This window comes from Bubalus bubalis, chromosome 2, assembly GCF_019923935.1.
Source record: "Bubalus bubalis isolate 160015118507 breed Murrah chromosome 2, NDDB_SH_1, whole genome shotgun sequence".
Taxonomy (NCBI): Eukaryota; Metazoa; Chordata; class Mammalia; order Artiodactyla; family Bovidae; genus Bubalus; species Bubalus bubalis.
Window position 1 is genome coordinate 181,464,784 of NC_059158.1, and position 25,195 is coordinate 181,489,978.

General features: G+C 49.3%; 1 protein-coding gene across 3 annotated transcripts in view; it reads left to right on the plus strand.

Moving 5' to 3' along the window:
* Positions 1 to 25,195, plus strand: part of TCEA3 (transcription elongation factor A3) — a 44,687-nt gene that overhangs the window by 1,303 nt on the left and 18,189 nt on the right. The window contains exons 2-6 of one of the 3 annotated variants that reach the window (XM_006056564.4): positions 704 to 766; positions 5,435 to 5,497; positions 6,259 to 6,364; positions 6,788 to 6,932; positions 14,971 to 15,033. In XM_006056564.4, coding sequence (XP_006056626.3) covers positions 704 to 766; positions 5,435 to 5,497; positions 6,259 to 6,364; positions 6,788 to 6,932; positions 14,971 to 15,033 — 440 coding nt within the window. The remainder of the gene's footprint in view (positions 1 to 703; positions 767 to 5,434; positions 5,498 to 6,258; positions 6,365 to 6,787; positions 6,933 to 14,970; positions 15,034 to 25,195) is intronic. The other 2 variants (XM_006056565.4, XM_044938128.2) reach the window with 2 other exon arrangements.

The window sequence follows — 25,195 nt, forward strand, 5'->3', positions numbered from 1 at the left end:
CCAGGGGCACGTGTGGAAGCAGGACTTGAATATCCAACACACTCTGTAATCCTAGAAGCTCAGGAAAGGCCTGGACCCTAAGGGTGCCTTTAGAGCAGGGACAACGGAGGGGTTGCTGGATCAATGGGGTGACAGGGAGCCCTCAATAAGACATGGGCAGTATTGAGTTGGTGTCCATCTGAAGACCAGAGCGTCAGTTTCTTCATCTGTGAGATGAGATGACCTACCCCCTGGGAAGGATTGTCAATGGATTTTTTTGTCCCTGCTGGTGATGGTGAGGGTGGAAGAGATGTGAAACCCTTAGGATGATCTGGGCTGGCACTTGGGAAGGCTCAGAGTGACACGTGCTTTTGCTCAGCCAGAGGAAATGCAGAAACCTGCAGATTTTAAGGAGTCTCCATTCCAGGATGCTCCAAAGTCAGTGAAACTGAGCCTCAGGTCATCGGACTCAGCTGGGCGTGGCAAACCCCAGCCTGGGTCTCTTGAACCAGATTCCACCTCAATCAGACAAGTTGTCCCAGCCCTGCTGGTTGCTGACCCCCGACTTGGGCCAGGAGATTCTAGGCCTCTTCGTGAGAGAGCAGGAGTGGGAAGCTTAGGAGACCTGAGACAAGGCAGAGTGGTTGAGGAGGAAGGGACCTGCCCTGGCCTCCCCTCACTCCTTTTATGGCTCTAGACCCACCACTCTGCTTTCTCTCTCTAGCCCTGGATTTCTTCTTCTGTGAAATGGGAAGAAGAAATAGTGTCCTTTGGCAAGGAGTCCTGTGTAAGTACCCAGAGCTCTCGCCAGAAAAGATACAAGTCTGGCCACAGGGTCCCTGGAGCACAGAGCCGGTCTGCAGCCACGTCTGCGCCTGGGTTCTTGGCAGCATCTGGGTGGGCACAGAGCTCTGGGCATGTAACCTAGAAAGGTGGGGCCTGCTCTGGGAGCCAAAGTGGGCCCGCCCAGTGGTGGTTAGGGGGAGGACACACTTCCTGTAAGAAGACGGATCTTCCACGTTGCAGCTCAGGCCCGGGATTTACTGCCAATTACTGAAGTCCCAGCAACTTAGGGCTTTTGTCAGATGCTGTAAGCGCATATCTTCTGTACCAGCCTCAGACATACAGCATAATGCCACACAATCACACACATAGACATAGCTACATGCAGCCACACAGCATATGGTTAAATGAGCAGCTGTGAACATAAATAACTGCACGACAGATGTGGTTACTGACCCTGACACGACCGACACACTGACCCTTATATTTTCAGAAAAAGACACAAAGACGACTGTACACATGTTTAAACGTGTGCGTGTGCACCATAAGCTGTGCCCCAACGTGCAAAGCTATAAACGTAGCAAACAGCTGCACTTACGTGTCCAGACGGGTTGCGACATAGACGTCATCCCACAAAAACAAATAGACACATTATATTGGGTTGGCCAAAAAGTTCGTGCGGGCTTCCATGACCGCTTTTTTGGAAAAACCTGAACGAACTTTTCCGTCAGCCCAGTCCTCTGAGCGGCATACACACAGCAGCTCCCCACCTGAACTGGAGATACTGCTGGCTGCACGTCCCATACGTGCATGCCAAAAGACGTGCCTGGCAACATTTGCCCACGGCATTGTGAGTCCAGCTACAACCGGCACGCACGGCTGTTCTCCAACATGAACCAGTTATATATGCAGTGTGACATACACAGGCTCACACCCAGTGATGAGCTGGAACTGGCTTAATGCTGATTGTTGAACTTTCAGGGATTTTGCAAGCCAGTTGTTAAATACAGCAATTGTTTTTAACATTAAACTATATGCTTACAATTAAATTATGTTAAAAACAAATGTCATAAATACTCCAGAGTCATCAGTTCAGTTCAGTTCAGTTGCTCAGTCATGTCCGACTCTTTGCGACCCCATGAATCGTGGCACACCAGGCCTCCCTGTCCATCACCAACTCCCGGAGTTCACTGAGACTCAAGTCCATCGAGTCAGTGATGCCATCCAGCCATCTCATCCTCTGTCGTCCCCTTCTCCTCCTGCCCCCAATCCCTCCCAGCATCAGGGTCTTTTCCAATGAGTCAACTCTTCGCATGAGGTGGCCAAAGTACTAGAGTTTCAGCTTTAGCGTCATTCCTTTCAAAGAAATCCCAGGGCTGATCTCCTTCAGAATGGACTGGTTGGATCTCCTTGCAGTCCAAGGGACTCTCAAGAGTCTTCTCCAACACCACAGTTCAAAAGCATCAATTCTTCGGGGCTCAGCCTTCTTCACAGTCCAACTCTCACATCCATACGTGACCACAGGAAAAACCATAGCCTTGACTAGACGAACCTTTGTTGGCAAAGTAATGTTTCTGCTTTTGAATATGCTATCTAGGTTGGTCATAACTTTCCTTCCAAGGAGTAAGCGTCTTTTAATTTCATGGCTGCAGTCACCATCTGCAGTGATTTTGGAGCCCAGAAAAATAAAGTCTGACACTGTTTCCACTGTTTCCCCATCTATTTCCCATGAAGTGATGGGACTGGATTCCATGATCTTCGTTTTCTGAATGTTGAGCTTTAAGCCAACTTTTTCACTCTCCACTTTCACTTTCATCAAGAGGCTTTTTAGTTCCTCTTCACTTTCTGCCATAAGGGTGGTGTCATCTGCATATCTGAGGTTATTGATATTTCTCCCGGCGATCTTGATTCCAGCTTGTGTTTCTTCCAGTCCAGCATTTCTCATGATGTACTCTGCATATAAGTTAAATAAGCAGGGTGACAATATACAGCCTTGACGTACTCCTTTTCCTATTTGGAACCAGTCTGTTGTTCCATGTCCAGTTCTAACTGTTGCTTCCTGACCTGCATATAGATTTCTCAAAAGGCAGATCAGGTGGTCTGGTATTCCCATCTCTTTCAGAATTTCCACAGTTTATTGTGATCCACACAGTCAAAGGCTTTGGCATAGTCAATAAAGCAGAAATAGATGTTTTTCTGGAACTCTCTTGCTTTTTCCATGATCCAGCGGATGTTGGCAAGAGTCATCACTTCCTTATTATTTTGTTACTTTTTTCTGTCATCTATGGTCTGGAGGCTATTTATTATACTGTATTGTATCAATATGGGGCTTCCCTGGTAGCTCAGCTAGTAAAGAATCAGCCTGCAATGCAGGAGACCCCAGTTCAATTCCTGGGTTGGGAAGATCCCCTGGAGAAGGGATAGGGTACCCACTCCAGTATTCTTGGGCTTCCCTGGTGGCTCAGACGGTAAAGAATCCACATGCAATGCAGAAGACCTGGGTTCGATCCCTGGGTTGGGAAGATCCCTTTTTAAAGGAGAGCGTGGCAACCCACTCCAGTATTCTTGCCTGGAGAATCCCCGTGGACAGAGGAGCCTGGTGGGCTACAGTCCATGGGGTCACCAAAAGTCAGACACGACTGAGAGACTAAGTACAGCACAGCATATCAATATGTTCTGTATCACTCATTTCTTCCCAGTGTCTCCAATTCAGTGAAAGCATGCTCTAGCTTGACATTGCTGTAGGGAGAATATTGACGCCACGGAAATTGACAAACACTACAAATCAATTTTTTCCTTTGAGAACCTGCTGTTAAACATTTACCAACATACCACTGCACTTACCCATATTGATATTTCATGACTGCAGACGTCTCGCCAGACCTATGTCCATACCTACTTGCAAGGTTATATAGTGGGTCAAACCCAAATGGTTTGAATCCTAGCTCAGTTCCTTATAACACTGAGAAAATTCACTGCTGTTTCTTGGATTTCTCTTCTATGAAAATGGGATCTTGATTCTTTAAAAATGAGAATAGTATTAGGACCTATCTCATAGAATCATTTCGGGAGTCAGAGGAGATCATGCATGTAAAATATTTAGAACCATGCCCAGCAGATAATAAACGTTTAATTAGTAGTACATGCAGAGTTATATGCCCGCAAGTTCACATGCACACACATCTGCAAGTCATTCCTCTGAAACATACTATGAACCCAAGTTCTAAGGGAGACTGAGGGCTGACAGAGGGCAGTGGGGGGATGTGACCCAGGAAGCCTGGTAGGGTAGGGTTGGCAGCTGGCACTGCACAGTGGGGCCAGGGCACAGGACACACAGGACACAGTCAGCTGGTGCTTCCCAGGGACCTGATCTCAGGACAGGAGGCTGGGGCTGGCTTCTAGGAAGTGGGTGGCAAGACAGAGAAGACCGAAAGAGGACGGGGGCGGTTCAGGGCCTGGCAACCAACGGGGTTTCACAGCTGCGTCTCTTGTCTTCTCCTCCCTCTTCCCCTTCCCGCCTCTGCTTTCTGCTTTATCCATTCACTCAAGGAGCACTGGGCTGTGTGCTGAACTCAGAGGTCTCAGAGATTACACAGTCCTCTCTACCCAAGAGAAAAGAAAGTACATATCTTCAGAAAAACTCGAATGCTCCCAGCCGCTTTATTTGCAGCAGCCCCAAATCAGAAACTGCTGAACGGGGCCATTCACAGGTGAATGGGCCGACAAACTGTGGCCTCTGCCCACAGCGGCAAACAACTCAGTAACAAAAAGGAGCTGTGGCTCTGCACAGCAGTGTGCACGGAACTTCAGCATGGTAACACGGAGCGAAGAAGCCAGCCAAAAAGTCCATTACAGTTACATTCTGTGAAATCCTTAAAAATGCAAGAAAGTAGAATAGTGGTGCCTGGGGTTGGGGGTGCAGAGAGGGATAGATTACCAAGGGAGGGCAAGGAAAATGTCGGGGATGCTGTTTGTTTTGAGCTGTGCTATACAGCTTGCAGGATCTTATTTCCCCAACCAGGAATTGAACCCATGTCCCCTGCAGTAGAAGCTCAGAGAGTCCTAACCCCTGACCACCAGGGAACTCCCTGACTATGCTCTTATCTTGATTGTGGCGATAGCTTCATGGATGTACACATTATGTCAAAACTCACCAAATTGTAGCTTACAATATGTGTGGTTTATTGTATGTCAATTATACCCCAATAAAGCTGTTTTTAAAAAATAAAATAAAAGCTGCAGTCCTTAACCTACAGAAGGTCACGGTTGGGAAGTGAAGGGAGGCAGATACAGACATAAAAGCAAAAGCAGTAAACCATGAGGTAATTAACTTTAGGGGAAGAGATGGGGAAGGGGAGAGCATTCCCAGTGGAAGAACAGCAGAATCGGGGTCAGGGTGAGTGGGTAGGGCTGGACCCTGCTCAGACGGGCTGGAACCCAGATGCGTGGCGGGAGGTGAAGTCAGAGAGCTGGTTTGGGGCAGAAGCTGGCCCTTCTCTGCTCCTCCTCTTCCTCGCCTCTCCTCTGACTGCTTGTCTGCCTGGATCTGTCACTGGAATAGCTTCCTTCCTTACCTCCTGGCGCCCTCCCTCCCACCAAGACTGCGCAATGGTCAGAGAGGGGCCTGGGCAGACCCCCCAGGCCTCAGCCCTCACCTTGTGGCCTCCCACAGGAAGGGGCTCTGGACCTCCTGAAGAAGCTCGACAGCTGGCAGATGTCCATCCAGCTGCTCCAGGTGGGTGGCGATGGGCAGCCCCCGGGGCAGTGCCAGCAGCAGGTGGGCGACCTTGTGCAGGAAGGAAAGACCCTCATGGGGGAACCCTCCCAGGAGGGGGTTTTGGAGGGATTTCTGAAGGGAAGGCAGCAGGGGGGATCTTGAGGTACTCGAGGGGTGGGAACAGAAGCCTGCAGAAGGCAACGGAAGCTTTCTAAGCTCTCGGGGCCCTCTGGATCTGGGGACAAGACTGACCCGCTTTCTTTGAACCCCCAGGTTCCCAAGACCCGAGGTCTCTGGGATCCAGGAGGCCAGTGTCTCGGGGAGAGGTGAAAGCCCCCCCTGTTTTTGCATTTTCCATGTGGCTTCCAAAACTCTGCCGGAAGCTCTTGGCCCTGAAAAGTTAGCACATACCCAAGCTGTAAAGTAGCCAGAGTTGTGTCTTAGGCTGAAATTTGAACTCCAGGACACCAGAGGGCAGAGAACAGGGAAGAGTCCTGGGCACCAGCCAGGCCTGCGGCCCCCAGCACTGCCACCCCAGCTTTACTTCAAAGCTTCGGTTACCCCTGCAGGCGGGGGGCTGGGCCTTGGGCACTGACCTCAGGGCAGCAGGTCCATTATAAAGTCAGGGTGATAACCTCAGCCACGGTTCCGGGGTGATGCCCTGGGGAGCCTGGGCCAGGGCAAGGGGATGGGTGCCCTGGAGCAGGTCTTGCCAACCAGGACAGCCAGTCCAGCGTGTCCTGATACCCAGGCTGGCTCCTGACCTTCTCCCTTTGCAGACCACCAGGATTGGAGTCGCCGTGAACGGGGTCCGCAAGCACTGCTCCAACAAGGAGGTGGTGGCCTTGGCCAAAGTCCTCATCAGGAACTGGAAGCAGCTGCTGGGTGAGGGGTCCAGGTCCCTGGGGCCGAGTGTTTCTCCCCGCACCTGGGTGCTGGTATGGCTGTTGAATGACTCAGCTACGACCCCCAGTGGGAGTGACAGGGTTTGTCTACTCCACAAATGTGGGGTTTGTAGATGGGCGAGTTTTCGTGTCTGTCCCTATGTGTGTATTTCTGTGTGTTTCATGTCTGTGTACACATCTGTATATACACATTGGTGTGTGGAGATGTCTTTCTGTCCCCATGCGTGAGCTTGAGCTTGCACCCACATGTGCACACTGTATGTGCATTTGTGTGTAAATGCGCATTTGTTGGGAGAGGGGTGAGGCTGCCCAAGTCCCTGCCCTTCGCTCCTTTCTCCCCCAAAGTCTTGGGTTTGGCTGAGACAGAGTGAGTTGAGGAACAATGTCATGATTCTGTTTTTAGATTCCCCAGCAACCCCCAAAGGAGAAAAAGGAGAGGAAAGAGTAAAAGCCAAGAAGAAGGAAAAAGGGCTTGACTGTTCGGATTGGAAGCCAGAGACAAGTCTTTCTCCACCAAGGAAAAAACGGGTGGAAGAGCCCAAAGACAGGTACTTGTTCTGGGATGGGAGAAGGGGGCTCCTGTTTGTATAACGTCTTTTCGTCTTCACACACCAGGAGGTGGGTATTGTATTTCCCTCTACAGTGCCCCCTCTGGGGGCCTTCTTGGCCCCGCCAGACTGACTCACGAGACTCAAATAGGCCGTCCTTGGCGGGGCTTCACCTTGAAGGATGCAGGGACAGGAGATGCAGCGTGCCAGCAGGGCAGCTTCTCATCACCACGGTGTTCCTCATCACCAAGACTTCTCACAGGGCAGTGGTCCCCAACCTTTGTTGGCACCAGGGGCCGGTGTCATGGAAGACAGTTTTCCCATGGGTGGTGGGGTGGCAGGAGGGGAGAGGAGGATGGTTTCCGGATGATGCAAGCACGTTATACTTATCGTGCACTTTAATTTTCATTACTGTTACATCAGCTGTACCTCAGGTCATCAGTCCTTAGATCCTGGAGGTTGGGGACCCTTGTCATAGGGACCAGGCTGTGTCCAGAGCTATTCTCCTGCCCACCCGGATGACATTCCCAGGTGCAAAGAATGAGACCACCGAGGGCAGGAACTCGCACCACATACTGCAGTTGATAAGTCCCATAAACCAGGTCTCCAGGATTCCAGCAAGGGCAATGACCAGTTACAAGATTCACAGCACTCGGGGTAGCCCCAAGCTGCGGTTTTTCCATAAATCGTTGATAGTTCTTTCATAGTCCTTTCCCATCTAGACACAGTTTACCAATCAGGGCTCATTTGCTCTAGACTCAGTGTCACCTAGGGATACAGCTTGACGGTCCACCTTCATCAGGGTTCCAGGTGAATGGGGCTGGGAGCTTACTTGTCCACAGAGAAGGCATATTTTGCTAGCTTTTTAGTTAAAATCGCCTTCAGCAATAAGGAAGCTGAAGACTGGGGAGCAGGGCCTTTCTCAGGGTCACACAGCCATTATGTAACAGAGTAGGAGCCCCATCTTTGTCAGACCCTCAGACCTCTGCTGAGGTCTCAACTCTGTGTCTGTTCCCCCTTGCCCACCCCAGCCAGGGTCTCCAAAAATGCATGACTTTTAAAAAAATATTTATTTATTTAGCTGTGCTGGGTCTTCATTGAAGCATGTGGGATCTAGTTCCCTGGCCAGGATTTGAACCCAAGGCCCTTGCATTGGGAGCACAGGGTCTTAGCCACTGGACCACCAGAGAAGTCCCAGTGCATGACTTGCTGATGACAACCCAAATGGCCTTATCCATGACAGTAGATAAAAGCCTTCATGGACGTATTAGTAGGTCCTACCTGTTCCCTACATGACTAGTCAGATCACTTAATTCCTTTGGGAGGAGGTCATCTAATAGATAAGGGACTTAGACTAGATGACACTGAGTAGAAACCGATGGTCCTAGGTAGTTAAAGACAATATGACTTGTGATCTACCAACATTTTAAACTTTTAAAAATTGTATTCATTTAATTAATTTATTTTCGGCTACTCTGGGCCTATTGCGGTGCGTGGGCTTTCTCTCCTTGCAGCATGTGGGGGCAGCTCTCTAGTTATGGTGCTCGGGCTTCTCACTGCGGTGTCTTCTCTTGCTGTGGAGCCCAGGCTCTAGGCACATGGGCTTCAGTAGTTGCAGCTCTCAGGCTCTAGGGTGCAGGCTCAGTAGCTGTGGCACATGGGCTTAGTTGCTCTGGTCCCAATCTTCCGGGGCCAGGGATCAAACCCATGTCGCCCGCATCAGCAGGTGGATTCTTAACCAGTGGACTACCAGGGAAACCCTATAACATATTTTTATCACCCTTGTTTAATTTTTGAAAGTTCTGTAATTCTGGGACTTCCCTGGTGGTCCAGTGGTTGAGAATCTGCCTTGCAATGCAGAGGACTTGGGTTCGATCCCTGGTCCGAGTACTAAGATTCTGCCTGCCTCAGGGCAACTAAGCCTGTGCACCATAGGTACTGAGTCTGAGCTCTAGAACCCACAACTCACAACTGCTGAGCACATGGGCTACAACTACAGAGCACGTGTGTTGCAACTACGGAAGCCCTTGTGCCGGAGAGCTGGTGCTCCGCAACGAGAGAAGCCCCCACGGTGAGAAGCCTGCATACTGCCACTGGAACATAGCGCCTGCCCACCTCGACCAGAGAAAGCCCTTACTCAGCAGCAAAGACCCGTGTGGCCAAGGATAAATAAATAAATCTGTTGTAGAAATCTTGGAAAAGATTTAAAAAGTATGAAAAAATCACATTCCCACCACCCAAAAATAATCACTGCTAATACTTTGGTATATGTTTTTCTCTGTTTTCTATAGTTGCCATCAATTCTGTAGTCCGCTTTTTAAGATGCAGTACTTGTCAGCTTGGAATCTTCTGAATGTTCTATTCCTTTCATTCTGCTAATTTTGCAATCATATCCCACTTGGAGGAATGGTCATTGGCATTTAATGTTTCACATGGTGTGTTTGGTTTTCCCAAAGGGATTAAAAGGCTGGCCTCCAGGGATCCTGTGATCCCCCATGCCTAGCATGGAGTGAGCATTTACTGAGCACTGCCAGGCCCAGCTGTGCCAGCGCAATCCCCTGTGGAAAATTCATGCTCTGGCTGGTCTAGCCATGTCTGGAGCACCTGTTTGGTTCTGAAAGTGAAAGTGTTAGTTGCTCAGTTGTGTCCGACTCTTTGTGACCCTACAGACTGTAGCCCGCCAGGCTCCTCTGTCCATGGAATTCTCCAGGTAAGAATACTGGAGTGGGTCATCATTCCCTTCTCCAGGGGAATCTTCCGAACCCAGGGATCGAATTTGGGTCTCCTTCATTGCAGGCAGATTCTTCACTGTTTGAGCTACCAGGGAAGTTTGGTTCTAAGTACCTTGGCAAATAAATGAAGGACCAGGATCTTGTGACATAGAGTTGAAGACTAGAGGCTGAAGTGTTGGGCAAGGAGAGCAAATGGGATATGGGACTAGTCTGTGGAATAGGGAGTGTAGACATCTGGGTACAGATGGTAGCTTGGGCACGGGTGTTTCCTTTAGCTCCGTCCCCAAATCCCGCCTAATGATCAGCAAAGGGATTTCCTTTAAAGGCCTACTGAGACGACAGGTGTGGGCAAGGAGACAGTTGGAAAGCAGAAAGCGAATTTCTAGGCTGAACTTAATCACTTACATCCTTAGACTCTGAGATTCACTGTTGTGACCTGAAAAATGAATGTCATTATCTCATTATATATAAATTTATATGCAGAGCTCAGTCTCTCAGTCGTGTCCCCTCTTCACAACCCCCATGGACTGTAGCCCACCAGTCTTCTCAGTCCATGGAATTCTCCAGGCAGGAATACTGGATGGATTGCCATTTCCTTCAGGGGATCTTCCCAAAACCCACATCTCCTGCGTTAGCAGGCAGATTCTTTATCACTGAGCCACCTGGGAAGCCCTAAAATGTATATAACTATAAGTAAGTGATAAGTGAAGTCGCTCAGTCGTGTCCGACTCTTTGTGACCCCATGGACTGCAGCCTCCCAGGCTCCTCTGTTCATGGGATTTTCCAGGCAAGGGTACTGGAGTGGGTTGCCTTTCCCTATATGTGTATATATGTTTATAGCCTTCTAGGCTTTTTCCTGTGCATCTACCTATGAAATACTTATTGTATTAAGAAAATGGAATTAAACTGCATATACTATTTAGCAGCCTTTTCACATCATATATTTTTTCCAACAGTGAGTCACATTTAGAGTAAAAAGTTTAGAAAGTCAAACACAAGAAGAAAATAACAGAAATGATCACTGTTAACATCTTGATGTATATCTTTCTCATCTTTTTAAGAACATATGTGTGTGTGTATATATATATATATATATATATAGAGAGAGAGAGAGAGAGAGTTATATTTTCTTAGAAAATTAGAATCACACTATAATACTGTTTTATAACCAGCATTTTACATTTAACAGCATCCTGGGGTGTTAAATTGTTGATGCCAGTTCACTTTTCACAGCTGGAGCTATGAGATGAAGTTGTCTCCATGGCTGAGCAGAGAGTGGGGTGGTTGTCCCCCTACCTTGCTGGGAGAATCCAGTGGGCAGGGGTCCTATTTCAGTTCCGTTGGTGAAATTCCTTTCTTTTAAATTTTCTTAATTGACTATTATCATATATAAACACTATAACCACATTATATAAACACTAACCACATTACTAAAATTTAAAATAAGAATTAAAAATATTTCTCTACAGTGTGCCGCTTCTGAAAAAGGAAACAGCTTGTATTTTCTTCCTCTTCCCTTCCAGTCCTGATCTACTTACATAGTTTTACCGTTCTTGTAGACACAAGGGACAATTACATCCCTGTTTATTTATCTTCCTAATGTATTCTAGGCATTTTTTTCATTTTCCTGAATAGTTTTCATAATGATCCTTCGCAAAAATGGCAGAATTTTTCTGGTTTGTTCTAAAAAGCATTGAGGAAAGGCCAGAAAATGGGGAGTCCCAGGGAGAGGAGAGACCCATGTCTCCCTTCCTTTCTCCCACTGCAAGAATCTCAGCTCCCAGCTCTGCCTGCACCTGTCCATCCCCGAGGGGCAGTCAGGGGGGGTACCCCACAGAGGAGCTCCCAGGGCCCAGTGTGGGACTGGAGGGGACATGCAAAGGAAGGTCTCTGCCCCCTCCCTCTCTGCTGCCTCCCCCTGTGTTTAAGCTGGGGCAGAGGTCCACAGGATCGTTAAGAGCTGGCCCCTGAAACTTTCTCACCTGCTGTCCCCCAGGCCACATGGAGAATGAGATGGGAGCTGGAAATCCATGCAGGAGCCTTCTTGTTATCTGGAAAAGAAGAAATCAGATACCTAGGATTAGGGAGCACTGAGGAGTTCTTCATGGTGGGAACTGCAGTAGGGACGTTAATGATCTAGAGTCTTCCTTCTAGCCAGCCCACAAACACAGGTCCTTTTCCCAGCATTTGACAGATGAGGGAGCTGATGCTCAAAGAAGATGACCTGCCCAGGGGCAGGGCTGGGACTTCAGCTCACGTCACCGTCCTGTGCTCTGTGCACCGCTCCACTGCTTGGCCGTGTCTGAGTCTTTGCAGTCCTATGGACTGTAGCCCTCCAGACTCTTCTGTCCAGGCAAGAACACAAGGGTGGGTTGTCATTTCCTTCTCCAGAAGATCTTCCTGACCCAGGGCTCGAAACCATGTCTCCTGCATTGGCAGGTGGATTCTTTACCACTGTGCCACCTGGGAAGCATGTCACTGCCTCCCTTTTTAGAGTGTAAATGTCATGTATGTTTGTATGCATGGAGAAAAAGATGCAGAGGGAAGGATCTTAAACGTAAATGATCTTACCTCTGGGGAGGTTTCTTTTTCCACATTTTTAAAAAATCATTTCTTTACTGTTTGACTTCACATCCTTCAGCAACAAATATTTATAGAGCACCTACTCTGTGCAGGCACTGTTCTGTTCACTTAGGAGAAGTCAGTTGAGTTGAATATATTAGATTGGGCTTCCCAGAAGCAAACCCTGAGATATGGATTTAAGTTCAGGAGGTTTTTTTGAGAAGTGATTTCAGGAAATGCAGACAGAGGAGAGAGGAAATGAGACAGGTAAGGAAGGGGAACCTGCACAGGGAATGTTCCTGAGCAGGTTACTGCCCTGAGTGGTGGTGGTTGAATCACTAAGTCGTGACTCTTGTGACCTCATGGACTGTAGTCTGCCAGCTACCTCTGTCCATGGGATTCTCCAGGCAAACATACTGGAATGGGTGGCCATTTCCTTCTCCAGGGGATATCCCCAATCCAAGAATCGAACCCAGGTCTCCTGCATTGTAGGCAGATTCTTTACCATCTGAGCTACAAGGGAAGGCAGGGGTTAAATCCTGCTGGAGATGGTGGAGGACACACCTCAGTCGATCCACTAGAGGGCCGAGGAAGCTGGAGTACTTGCCCATCTATTCCCATGTCAGGGCTGCTCCTGAGGTTGCTAACTCCCCTGCGATTTCTGCCCATCAGCCTGCTGGCGCTGGCTGGCACAGGCAGAGCCCCAGGGGATCTTGGAGAAGGAAGTCCTTGGGTCCCAGTGCATTTGGGAGGAGTGCCCAAGGGATGATGGGGACTCGGCATAGACAGCGTCCACCACAGGGAACAAAGCCCACCATATTCTGCTCTTGTGATATTTACATGGTAGGTTGCTTGGACAAAGCATAAAATAAGTAAGCAAATTATGTGGTCTGTTAGACAGTGACGCCTACACTGGAATTAAAAAGGAGAACTGGGGACTCCCTGGTGATCCACTGGTTGAGAGTCTGCCTGCCGGGGAGGGGGCATGGGTGTGATCCCTGGCCCAGGAAGATCCCACATGCCCATGCATGCACCACAACTACAGAGCCCGCAGCCCTAGAGCCTGTGCTTGCTGATAAGAGAAGCCACTGCAGTGAGAAGCCCGCGCACCACAACTCGGGAGTAGCCCCTGCTCACTGCATCGAGAGAAAGCCCGAGTGCAGCCGCGAAGACCCAGGGCAGCCGAAAATAAATAAATAAATGATTTAAAGGGGAAAAGAGAGAGAGCTGGGTAAGGGACATGGGAAATAGGAGTTACGATTCACAAGCAGATTAATGTGACAAAAACTCTGAAAGGGGAAAATACATTCTATACAATAAAAAGGATGTGTGTAAGTGTGCTCAGTCGTGTCTGACTCTTTTTGAGGCCATGAACTGTAGCCCACCCAGGCTCCTCTGCCCATGGAATTTTCCAGGCAAGAATACTGCAGTGGGTTGCTATGTCCTACTCCAGGGGATCTTCCCGACCCAGGCTTCTTACCCGAGTCTCTTGCATCTCCTGCATTGGCAGATGGATTCTTTACCACTGTGCCACCATGGGAAGCCCTAAAAAGAATGTAGCTACATGTATTTCATAGAATGGGCCGGGGGGGGGGGGGGAGGATTTTTCACTCCTAATCCCATCACCCCGATATAACTACAGCTAGCGTTTGGGCTGCCGTCTATGGGGTCGCACGGAGTCGGACACGACTGAAGTGACTTAGCAGCAGCATTTGGTTATGGGCTTCCCTCATAGCTCAGTTGGTAAAGAATCTGCCTGCAATGCAGGAGACCCCGGTTCGATTCCTGGGTTGGGAAGATCCCCTGGAGAAGGGATAGGCTACCTAATCCAGTATTCTTGGGCTTCCTTGTGGCTCAGCTGGTAAAGAATCTGCCCTCAATGCAGGAGACCACGATTTGATCCCTGGGTTGGGAAGATCCCCTGGAGAAGGGAAAGGCTGCCCACTCCAGTATTTGGGCCTGGAGAATTCCATGGACTGTATAGTACATGGGGTCGCAAAGAGTCGGACATGACTGAGCAACTTTCAAAAATGGATAAGGAAATGGCAACCCACTCCAGTATTCTTGCCTGGAGAATCCCATGAACAGAGCAGCCTGATACGCTACAGTCCACAGGGTTGCAAAGAGTCGGACACGACTGAGCGACTTCAGTCACTCAGCATTTGGATGTATTTCCTTTTCATCTTCTCCTCTGCTAGGCATTAGTCCTCTTGCCTGGCCTCAGACCCAGTATGCACCCTCCTTTCTCACTTGCCATTTTAAACCCAGTTCTTGCAGCTCCGAGGCCCACCTCCTTCTCCCCTCCTCTTAAGGTGCCACAGGGGAGGCTGTGGCTGATTTACTCCTACTCCTCATGAGAAGTGATTGTCCGAGGAGTTCAGTCCATCTGTTCCAGCTAGCCAAGGCCTGCCTGACAGCAAGGAGGAAGGGCCTGCTGAGAATTAGTTATTATAATTAGTAACACATAATGTAACACATGGGCCACATCGGACACGTATTTGGTGCTTGGCAGATCTTGGTCTCCTTCCCTCCTCTTACCTCATTTGATGGTGGGTAAGTGAAGGGGACCAGCCAGCACCTCCTGGGGCTCCCCCTGCCAGGCAGCTGGGGTCCAGGTGGACTTTGTCATCCCCAGCCCAGCACTCCTGGCTCCGGGATGCTTCCTCCCCAGACTCTGATTTCTCTAGGCCAGCACTGATGCTCATTGACCAAAGCATCTCATCTCCACTTTCTCTTCCTTTTAGGAGAGACTCTGTGGACTCCAAGTCTTCAGCCACCTCCTCTCCAAAAAGACCATCGATGGAAAGGTAAAGGCAGCCGTGGACCTCTGCACCCCAGAAGTCCTGTTCAGTGTGTGCGTGTGTCTGTCTGTCTTACTGGAGGAATCCCGAGGCAGGGAAAAGGAGGAAGCTTCCTATGTTGCACTGACTCCAATTCCTAGGCCCCAGGCAGTAAGGGTGGCAGGGGAGGCCTCTGAATCAGAGGTATGGTTCCTTCACTGGGCTGCCTGACCAATCGCTGTTATCCCATTGCTGTCTGGGGAACATTCTCAAAGTCAAGTTGAACCCAATGAAACAGGTCTTGAGAGCCGGTACCTGGATTGGGACCTGTGGGTTTGGGGCAGAAATGGTATCAACCCTGAATTATCATGTCACTCATTCATCAAATATTTATTGAGGGCCTACTGTATGCCAAGAAGTATTCTAGGTGCCAAGGATACAGCAGTGAACAAAAGAGACAAAATCCTCGCAGGCATGAGGCCTTTATTCTAATGGGTGAAAGTGAAAGTCACTCAGTCATGTCCAACTCTTTGTGACCCCATGGACTATACAGTCTGTGGAATTCTCCAGGCCAGAATACTGGAGTGGGTAGCCTTTCCCTTCTCCAGCGGACCTTCCCGACCCAGTAATCGAACCAGGGTCTCCTGCATTGCAGGCAGATTCTTTACCAATTGAGCTATCAGGGAAGCCCCATATTCTAATGGGGGAAACTGGTAATACATATGATAAGTAAATATTGTTGTTGTTTAATTGCTTAGTCGTATCCGACTCTTTGCGGCCCCATGGACTGTAGCCCTCCAGGCTCCTCTGTCCATGGAATTCTCCAGGCAAGACTACTGGGGTGGGTTGCCATGCCCTTTTCCAGGGGATCTTCCCAACCCGGGGATCGAACCAACATCTCTTACATCTGCCTGCATTGGCAGGTTGGAAAGGGTGGTCACTGCAGTGGTCAGGAGAGCCCTCATTGAAGAGATGACCTGTGAGCAAAAACATGAAAGAAACGAGGAGTTAGCCGGACACTGGGGTCATTCCAAACAGAAGGCCTGCAAGTGGGAGTGTGCTTGGCAGGGTCAGGGAGTGGTGAGGTGGCCAGTGGGTCTGGAGTGAATAAGTGAAGGTGGGAGTTGGAAGATGGTGTGAAAAGGAACCCCTGGAGGGTACTGAGCGTGGGGATTCTATGAGTGAATTTATCAGAATCGCTGTTGCTGCTGTGCTAGATTGTCAGGGCTACAGACAGAAGCAGAGAGACCAGCCAGGAGGCTCTTTCGATAATTCAGGGAAGATGTGAGGGTGGCTTGGATCAGAGTGACAGCATGGAGGTGGGGAGAAGTGGGAGACCCCGGGTATATGTTTTAGGGGGGCCGCACCCTGCATCATGTGGAATCTTAGTTCCCCAACCAGGGATCAAATCCACGCCCCCTGCAGTGGAAGCTGGAGTCTTAACCAATGGACCACCAGGGAAGTCCTGACCCTGGATATATTTTGAAAGGAGAGCTATCAGGATTTCCTGACAGATTGGATGTGGAGTACAAGAGAAGAATAAGAGTCAGGATGCCTCCAGGACTTCTCATGTGAGTGTCTGTGAGGATGGAGATACTGTGAACTGGTATGGGGAAGACTCTGTGTCGGTCAGGCTTGAGGTGAGAGATCAAGGGATCAGGTTTGGATATGTTGGATTTAGGGGTATACAAACCACTCAGGTGAAGAAATTGAATATGCAGTAGGTTATACCACGCTGGAATTCAGGAAGAAAGCCTGGGCTGGAAATACAAATTTTAGTCGTTAATGTGTAGCTCGCACTTGAAGCCACTAACCTGGGTGAGATCACCAAGGAGAAACTGTGGATAGAGGAGTGTGCATTGTGGCCCGGGAGGGAGGTCAGAGGTCAGAGCAGAAGAACCAGAGCAAAGGGAGAGCAGGCCAGGCCAGGAAGCAGCTTAAAGGTGGATCAAGGCAAATGATTAGGATCCATGGGCCATATTGAATGCTTGGGTGACTGGAAGGAATGGTAAGGGTCTTGATTTCTAGGGCAGTATGTTTGGAAGCTGCCCAGTTCTTTTGGGCTTTTTTGTTGTTTAGTTGCTCAGTCATGTCCAACGCTTTCCGACCCCATGGACTGCAGCATACCAGGCCTCCCTGTCCATCACCAACTCCTGGAGTTTGCTCAAACTCATGCCCATTGAGTCAGTGATGCCATCCAACCATTTCATCCTCTGTCATCCCCTTTTCCTCCTGCTCTCAATCTTTTAGGCCTAATGTACCAATAAGACTAGGTCAGATTTGGAGAAGGAAATGGCAACCCACTCCAGTGTTCTTGCTGGAGAATCCCATGAACAGAGGAGGCTGGCAGGCCATGGTCCGTGGGGTCGCAGAGAGTCGGACACGACTGAAGTGACTAAGCACGCATGTACCAGTAAGACTGACATTGGAAAGAAAAAAGGGCACAAAAATTAGGTCATTTAAGGTTCTATGAAGATCAAACAGGCCTGGGATGTTGATGGGGCAGCTGTGCTGAGTATCCCCATTGTGGCAGCCGAGTGCCAGCCCCAGCTGATGAGTAGAGGCTCTCTGCTTGGAGCACGAATCTGAGGCTACATCCTACCAGGGAAGAAGAGAGTTCTGTGATCAATTGGCATTGTCTGCCACAGGCGATGCCTCGGAATTGAGGCATAGTTCTTGGTTCTAAACTAATCAGTCCTGAATGTTCATTGGAAGGACTGATGCTGAAGCTGAAGCTCCAATACTTTGGCCACCTGATGCCAAGAACAGACTCATTGGAAAAGACCCTGATGCTGGGAAAGATTGAAGGCAGGAGGAGAAGGGGACGACAGAGGATGAGATGGTTTGATGGCATCACCGATGCGATGGACATGAATTTGAGCAAACTCCAGGAGTTGATGATGGACAGGGAGGCCTGGCATGCTGCAGTCCATGGGGTCGCAGAGAGTTGGACATGACTGAGCAACTGAACTGAACTGAACTTTCTGGTTTGCAGACAGCTGCCTTCTCACTGTGTCTACACATGACTGAGAGAGACAGAGAAAGAGGGAGATTTCACACTCTGGTCTCTCTTCCTTTTTTTGGTTTTGGCTGTGCCGTGTGGCATGTGGGATCTTAGTTCTCCCTACCAGGGGTAAACCTGTGCCTCCTACAGTAGAAGTAGAAGGCCTAATCACCAGGGAATTCCCTGTGGTCTCTCTTATTCTTCTGAGGACATTAATCCCATCATGGAACTTCACCCTCTTGACCTCATCTAAACCTAATAATGTCCCAAAGGCCCCACCGCCAAATACTATCACACTGGGAGTTAGGGCTTTAGCATATACGTTTTTGCCTGAGGGACACAGTCTATACTGCAGTGTAACAATGGGAGGGCAGGGAGGGGCACCACTGGCATTGAGTAGGCAGTGGCCAGCGATGCCAGGTGTCCCGGAATGTGAAGGACAGCCCTGCATCAAGAAGGATTGTCTCATCCAAAAATGAAACCCTGGCCAGTAACCCATTTCTGGGTTTGACGCTATAATAAGCACATTGGACATTTGTGTCAGGCTTTATACCTTCAGGCTCCTCTCCGTACTTTGCCCTGTGGCCTGGAAGTCTCTTGGCTCCCTCCCAGAATGCCTTCTTTCTCTGAGGGTTGGTCAGGCAGAGTATGTTTGTCCTTCCAACAGCTGTGCCATTTCCTGCTGGTTCACTACTGGGGGTGGGCACCCCAGAGGGAGAGAAGCAAGTCTTGTAAACTCACTTTACCCACCACTCAGACTGTTTCCTGTGCTCTTTACCTCCATTCCTTCTTTGTCTTCCATTCATTCGCTCATTTGTTCATTCATGCATTCATTCATTAAGCCAGCACATTTGGTTTTGTTTGTTAAATATTTTATTTTTAGCTGCACTGGGTCTTAGTTGTGGCATGCAGGGTCTTTGATCTTTGTTGCAGCATGCAGGATCTTTAGTTTCTGCATGTGAGATCTAGTTCCCTGACCTGGGATCGAACCTGGGCCCCCCTGCATGGGGAGCGAGGCGTCTCAGCCACTGGAACACCAGGGAAGTTTCCCAGCAAGCACGTTTGTTGAGCACCTCCTTACAAACTCAACGTCTTCCAGGGGTCGAGGGCATGTGGACACCTGGGTGACTAGTGGAGAATACCTGCCCGTCTGAAGGAGGCACCCACTACCCAGCCCCAGCTGGTGGTTGCTTTATGGATATGACACCCATCATGCCATCCCTTCCAATTTTTTAAGGAAAGCTGGCCAACTAGATTTTCCTAAGAAATGCCCAGTTTTATGTATTAGCAACATATTCCTATTTTCCTAAGACACAGTAGCTCAGACAAAACTCACATGTAGCCCATCAGTTTGTGACCTCCAAAGCTAAGCAAGGAGACACCAAAATGCTTGTTTTTTGAAGCTTTTAACGCATAATGGGGACACAATGTCTCAACATGACTGGAGAAGTCAAAGGAGACTTCAGGGAAAGAGAGTATTTGTGCTGAGAACTGAAAGATGGATTGCCTGGTAGACCAGCCAGTTGAGGGCATCCCAGGCGGAGGGAATGGCACGTGCAGAGGTGTGGCGGTATGAGTGAGCATGGGGCTCGAGGAACTGTAGCAGGAGTACCAGGAGACAGAGCGCCAAGGGCACCCCTGCGACAGAGAAGGTTGCTCTTTGCCAGCTGCCCTTCGGTTTTCACCCGAGCAGTTTCGGCAGGCCTGGTGGTGCAAGTAACCAAAATGCCCTCGAGGTGGCGCATAGGAGCAGCAAGACCGGCCTCCAGGTGCCTCTGCTCAGACCTGGTTGGTGAGGATTTTTTCAGAGCTTGGTGATGTCAGACCACAAGCTGGTGCTGGCCCTGGTACATCCGGGGAGCAGAAGGAAGCAGTTGACAAATCCAACACCCCACCCCCGTCATGATGCCCTCTCTGCAGTTTGGCACAGTTCCCACTCATGTGCATTGAAAACAAATGAGCCTGGCTGCCTCATTTGCCACCCAGACACAAATCCCAGCCAGCCAGCCAGCTCCTCTCCAAGAGGAGGGACCAAGGCTGGGAGTGCCCTGCCAGGGAGGTGAGGGGGGAAATGCAACAGGCAGCCCAGCCTGGCCCAGGAAAGGGGACTCTGGAAAGCTCTCTGCCTTTTAGAGGAACAGTGAGATGTGTTGAAAAGAATTTGGAAGGCAGACAGACCTAGATGTGTGGTCTGTCTCTGCCATTTGCCAGTTGGATAACCTTGAGTACATAAATTCAGTTCTCTGAGCCTCAGTCTCTTGAACTGTAAGACGGGGATAACTATGACCCCCACAAGGTCACTGTGAGACTCAAATGAGGTAATGAAATGCTTAGCAGCATCCCTAAACCAAATGGGTGCTCAGTGGATGCACAGTGCTTAGTAAGAGTGCTCACACTTAATGTGGCCATCTGTGTAAGTTATTATCGAATAGTCTGTTGCTGGAATTCTCTTAGATGCTTTAATATTCTAAGCAACTCTATAAGGTGAGCACTGTTGTTCTATTTACATATGAGAAAACAGAGGCACCTGGAAATTAAGAAACTCATCCTAGGTCAAATAGCTACAGAGTGCTGGTATCAGAGGTTGAATCTGCGCGTCTGGCCCTGGAGCCTGTTGTTGTTCAGTCACTAAGTCGTGTCTGACTCTTTGTAAGAACATGGATGGCAGCATGCAGGCTCCCCTGTCCTTCACTCTCTCCTGGAGTCCGCTCAGATTCACGTCCATTGAGTCTGTCTAACCATATCATCCAGTAGAAGTGATGCTGTCTGACTGTTTCATCCTCTGTTGCCCCCTTCTCCTCTGGAGCCTGGGCTCTTCATAAATATACTATCCCCAAAACGACAACTTTTATTAATGTTATTATTATGCCTCCTTCCAAGCAGTATGCCGTTGACTCCTCCCTTCCTGGCTCCCCACTGGGGAGTCTTAGACACTGAGGATGTGGTGATGGGCACACAGGTCCCTGAGGGGCAACACCAGGAGGAATCTGGGCTCTGTCCCAGCTGTAGGAGATGGGTTGGTCCAGGCTGTGGGAGTTGACAGATGCTGGCTCAAAGGGCCCTCTGTTAATCCCAGAGCAGCTGGGCAGCTGGTTTTCCAAAGAGGACCTATCCCCTGCCCAAGTCAGCGCTGTCTAGACCCCTGGATGTGCCTTTCATTTCTGTGGCCCACTCCCTCAATTCATCATCTGTTCATTCACTTGACAAAGATCCATCAGTGTCTACCTAGGGCCTTGTCACAGGTGCTGAAAGGCAGTGGTGAGCCCGCAGATGGGGTCCTGGCACTCTGGAACCTGTAATCTGGAGATGGAGGCAGACAGTGTTTATAAACACAAACAAGTTAATTACAGATTGGATAAGTGCTATGGATGAAAGAAATTGGGTCATGTGCTAGAGAGTTCCAGGGCAGGAGAGTTGGCTTGCCTGGAATGGTCCAGGAAGGCCTCCCTGAGGATGTGACGTTGGAGCTGAGACCTGCCTGGCAGGAAAGGACCCATCATAAGAAAATCTGCAGGAGGAAGGGCCTTCCAGGAGGAGGGGGACCAGCCCTGTGGTGGGAATGATGGGTGCACTTAAGAAACAGAAAGCAGCAGTGCAGGGGGGTTGGGCTCCAGTGACCTGTGGGGGGAGTGAGGTGTGAGATTTAGTCAGTAGGGGAGGCCGCGGCCAGATGTTGGGGGGACGATAGGAGGCCATGGTGAGGAGTTTGACTTTATGCTGGAAATGATTGGAAGCTGTTAGACAATCAGAAGCAGGGGAGTGATGGCATCAGCTGTGGGTTTTTGTGGATTGTCGGGGGAGGCAGGGAGAGCAGCTTGGGGTCTCCTGTGGTCATGCAGGTGAGAGCCCAGTGGCCAGGACTGGGTGCGGGAAGATTCGTGTTGGTTCACAGGCAGCCCCTTAGACTTGAATTTACCCGCTTCCCAGCCTTCCCTCGGAGAAGGCAATGGCACCCCACTCCAGTACTCTTGCCTGGAAAATCCCATGGACAGAGGAGCCTGGTAGGCTGCCGTCTATGGGGTCACACAGAGTTGGACACGACTGAGCGAATTCACTTTCACTTTCACTTTTCACTTTCATGCATTGGAGAAGGAAATGGCAACCCACTCCAGTGTTCTTGCCTGGAGAACCCCAGGGACGGGGGAGCCTGGTGGGCTGTTGTCTACGGGGTCGCACAGAGCCGGACACGACTGAAGCAACTTAGCAGCAGCAGCAGCAGCCTTCCCTCACCCGCACCTTGACTCCTGCTGGAATCTGACTGCAGGACAGGACGCTTGGATCTCAGCTTCTCTGTCCTGTGCTCTGTTGCCAGGCCACCAGTTGTGAGGCAGAGCTGGGGAAAACCCAGGCTGAATTAATCTAGAATGGTGAAGTTCAAACTGAATTAAAAAAAAAAAAAACTAGGGAATCCGTTTGGACAAAATTTTGGGGAATTCAAAATGTACACCTTGGCAGTTACCCGGCCATCTGGTGGTTAGGACTCAGGACTTCCAATGCCATGAGTCTGAGTTCAGTCCCCGGTTGGGGAACTAAGATCCTGCAAACTCTGCAGCGAGGCAAAAAATAAATAAATAAAATAAACCTTAAGAGGGCAGAGCCTTCCCTCCTCAGACCACCCCACTCTGTGGCAGCCCTGAGACACCTTTAGGAACCTCAAGGCTCCAGAGAACACAAAACTCTCAGTGGCCCAAGGGCATCTATGGTGACAAGAGTCCCCTGTGTCAAGGTCAGTCCAAAATAGCAGGAGTTGGGGGACAAGGAGGTGGATGGCAGAATTCACACTGAACAATGGGATTATCTTGTCACCCCAGGTTTTAAAATTTTATTTATTTTTGGGTGTGCTGGGTCTTCGTTGCTGCATGCAGGCTTTCTCTAGTTACGGAGAGCTCCTTACGGTGCGTGGGCTTCTCACCGCAGTGGCTTTTCTTGTTGCCCAGCACAGGCTCTGGGGCTTCAGTGGTTGTAGTGCACGGGCTTAGTTGTCCCTCGGCATGTGGAATCTTCCTGGAGCAGGGATCGAATCTGTGTCTCCTGTCTTAGCAGGCTGATTCTTAACCACTGGACCACCAGGGGAGTCCCACCCCAGGTTTTTTAACACGGGGAAGCTTGTTCTACTCAACCAGCCTCACTCCCAGACAGAATTTCTTGGGCTTGACCTTTGAGAAGTCCAGCACCATTTTCCTGAAAGAAAGAAGTGCATCCATATCTCCAGAGCTGCCTAGGACAGCTGCCCAGGTTGTGCCCTGTACAACTTCAAGAGGTGCCCAGGTGACAATGAGGATGGTGCCCCTTGGAGTTCTGGGAAACACAGCAGTCCTTTGGGCCCTTCCACCAGGGGTCAGCGTGGTGGAGTGGAAGAAGTGACTCACTTCTTCAACTCTGATGAGTCAGTTTTTCCTTGGAAGCATGAGGACTGACTGGCAGATCCTGATGGGTTACTGAAAGAGGAGAGTGGGAAGAGCCAAGAGAAGAAGGCAGAGAGGTCTTGACTGGCCCCCACCCCAAGAGTAGTGTGGCAACAGCTCTGAAAGGGAGAGTGCGGTATAATTATCTCTCCATCCTCTGGTATATAAAATGGGGCCAGTTACTTATGACTCTCAGTTATGGAGTGGAATAAATAGCAAACAGGCAGTAAATGATGGCTTTTGTTATTAGCATCTTTAACACACCCCAGAGTCTGGCCAGAAATCCTTTTTCCCCAGCTCCCTCGCTCTCCTCCTTCAGCTGCCCTGAGCCCCTCAGTCCTGCCCATACAAACCACGGACTTCCACGCTTCCACAAATTTCTCCCAAGAATTCGTTTTCCCATCCACTCCTCTGGTGGCCAACTCCCAGCCCCATCCCTCGCTGAATTTCTTGGGCCACATTACACGGTCGTATGACCTGTTTGACCTTTCTCATGCCACTCAGGAAGGCCTGACATGCTGATGCCGACTGGCCTGCGGCCACCACCAGGACACTAGGTGATGCTCTCATTGCACCGCCCAGCACCTGCTCACAGGAACCAAAAGGGACCGACAAGCGGTTGGAGTCTGAGCCTTGGCCTGGTTTTTTTGGTTATGTGTATCAGCACTTCACTCTTTTTTTATATAGTGGTAAAGTAGTATATCTGGAGAAGGGAAAGGCTACCCACTCCACTGTTCTGGCCTGGAGAAGTCCATGGACTGTATAATCCACGGGGTCGCAAAGAGTCAGACACGACTGAGCGACTTTGACTTCAAAGTAGTATATATAACAAAATTTACCATTTCAAACCCACCACGCTTTTTTTGGGCCATCACGAAGCCTGTGGGATTTCAGTTCCCAGACCAGGGATTGAATCCGTACCCTCAGCAGTGAAAGTGCAAAGTCCTTAAAGTCTGGACCACCAAAGAATTCCCCACTTTAACCTTTTTTTTTTCCTGCAGCGTGAGACCAAAAAAAAAAAAAAGATATTTCATCATTTCAAATGAATTAAGATTTAGCAAATGGGACTTCTCTGGCAGTCCACTAGTTAAGACTTTGCCTTCCAAATGCAGGGCACGCAGGTTCTGTCCCTGCATTTGTTCCTACATGCCTTGTGGCCCAAAAGCCAAAACATAAAACAGAAGCAATGTTGTAACAAATTCAATAAAGACTTTTAAAAAATGGTCCACATCAAAAAAAGAAAAGATTTGCCAAATATGGGGTTGGCCAAAAAGTTTGTTCAGATTTCTCAGTTATGTCTTATAGAAAAACCTAATGAACTTATTGGCCAACCCAGTATTTAAAACATATTAGTTGCCATCACTTATTTCAGGGTTTCTGGCTGCTCTTATTCATTAAACTTACTATACAGATTTTTTTATTGTGGTAAAATATATATAACATAAAATCTACCCATTTTAATCATTTTTAAGTGTACAAATCACTAGTATTAAGTATGCTGACATTGTTATATATCCATTACCACCTTCCATCTCCAGAACTTTTTCATCATTCGAAACTAAAACTCTATCAGTTCAGTTCAGTCGCTCAGTTGTGTCCGACTCTTTGTGACCCCATGAACCGCAGCACTCCAGGCCTCCCTGTCCGTCACCGATTCCCGGAGTCCACCCAAACCCATGTCCATCGAGTCGATGATGCCATCCAACCATCTCATCCTCTGTTGTCCCCTTCTCCTCCTGCCCCCAATTCCTCCCAGCATCAGAGTCTTTTCCAATGAGTC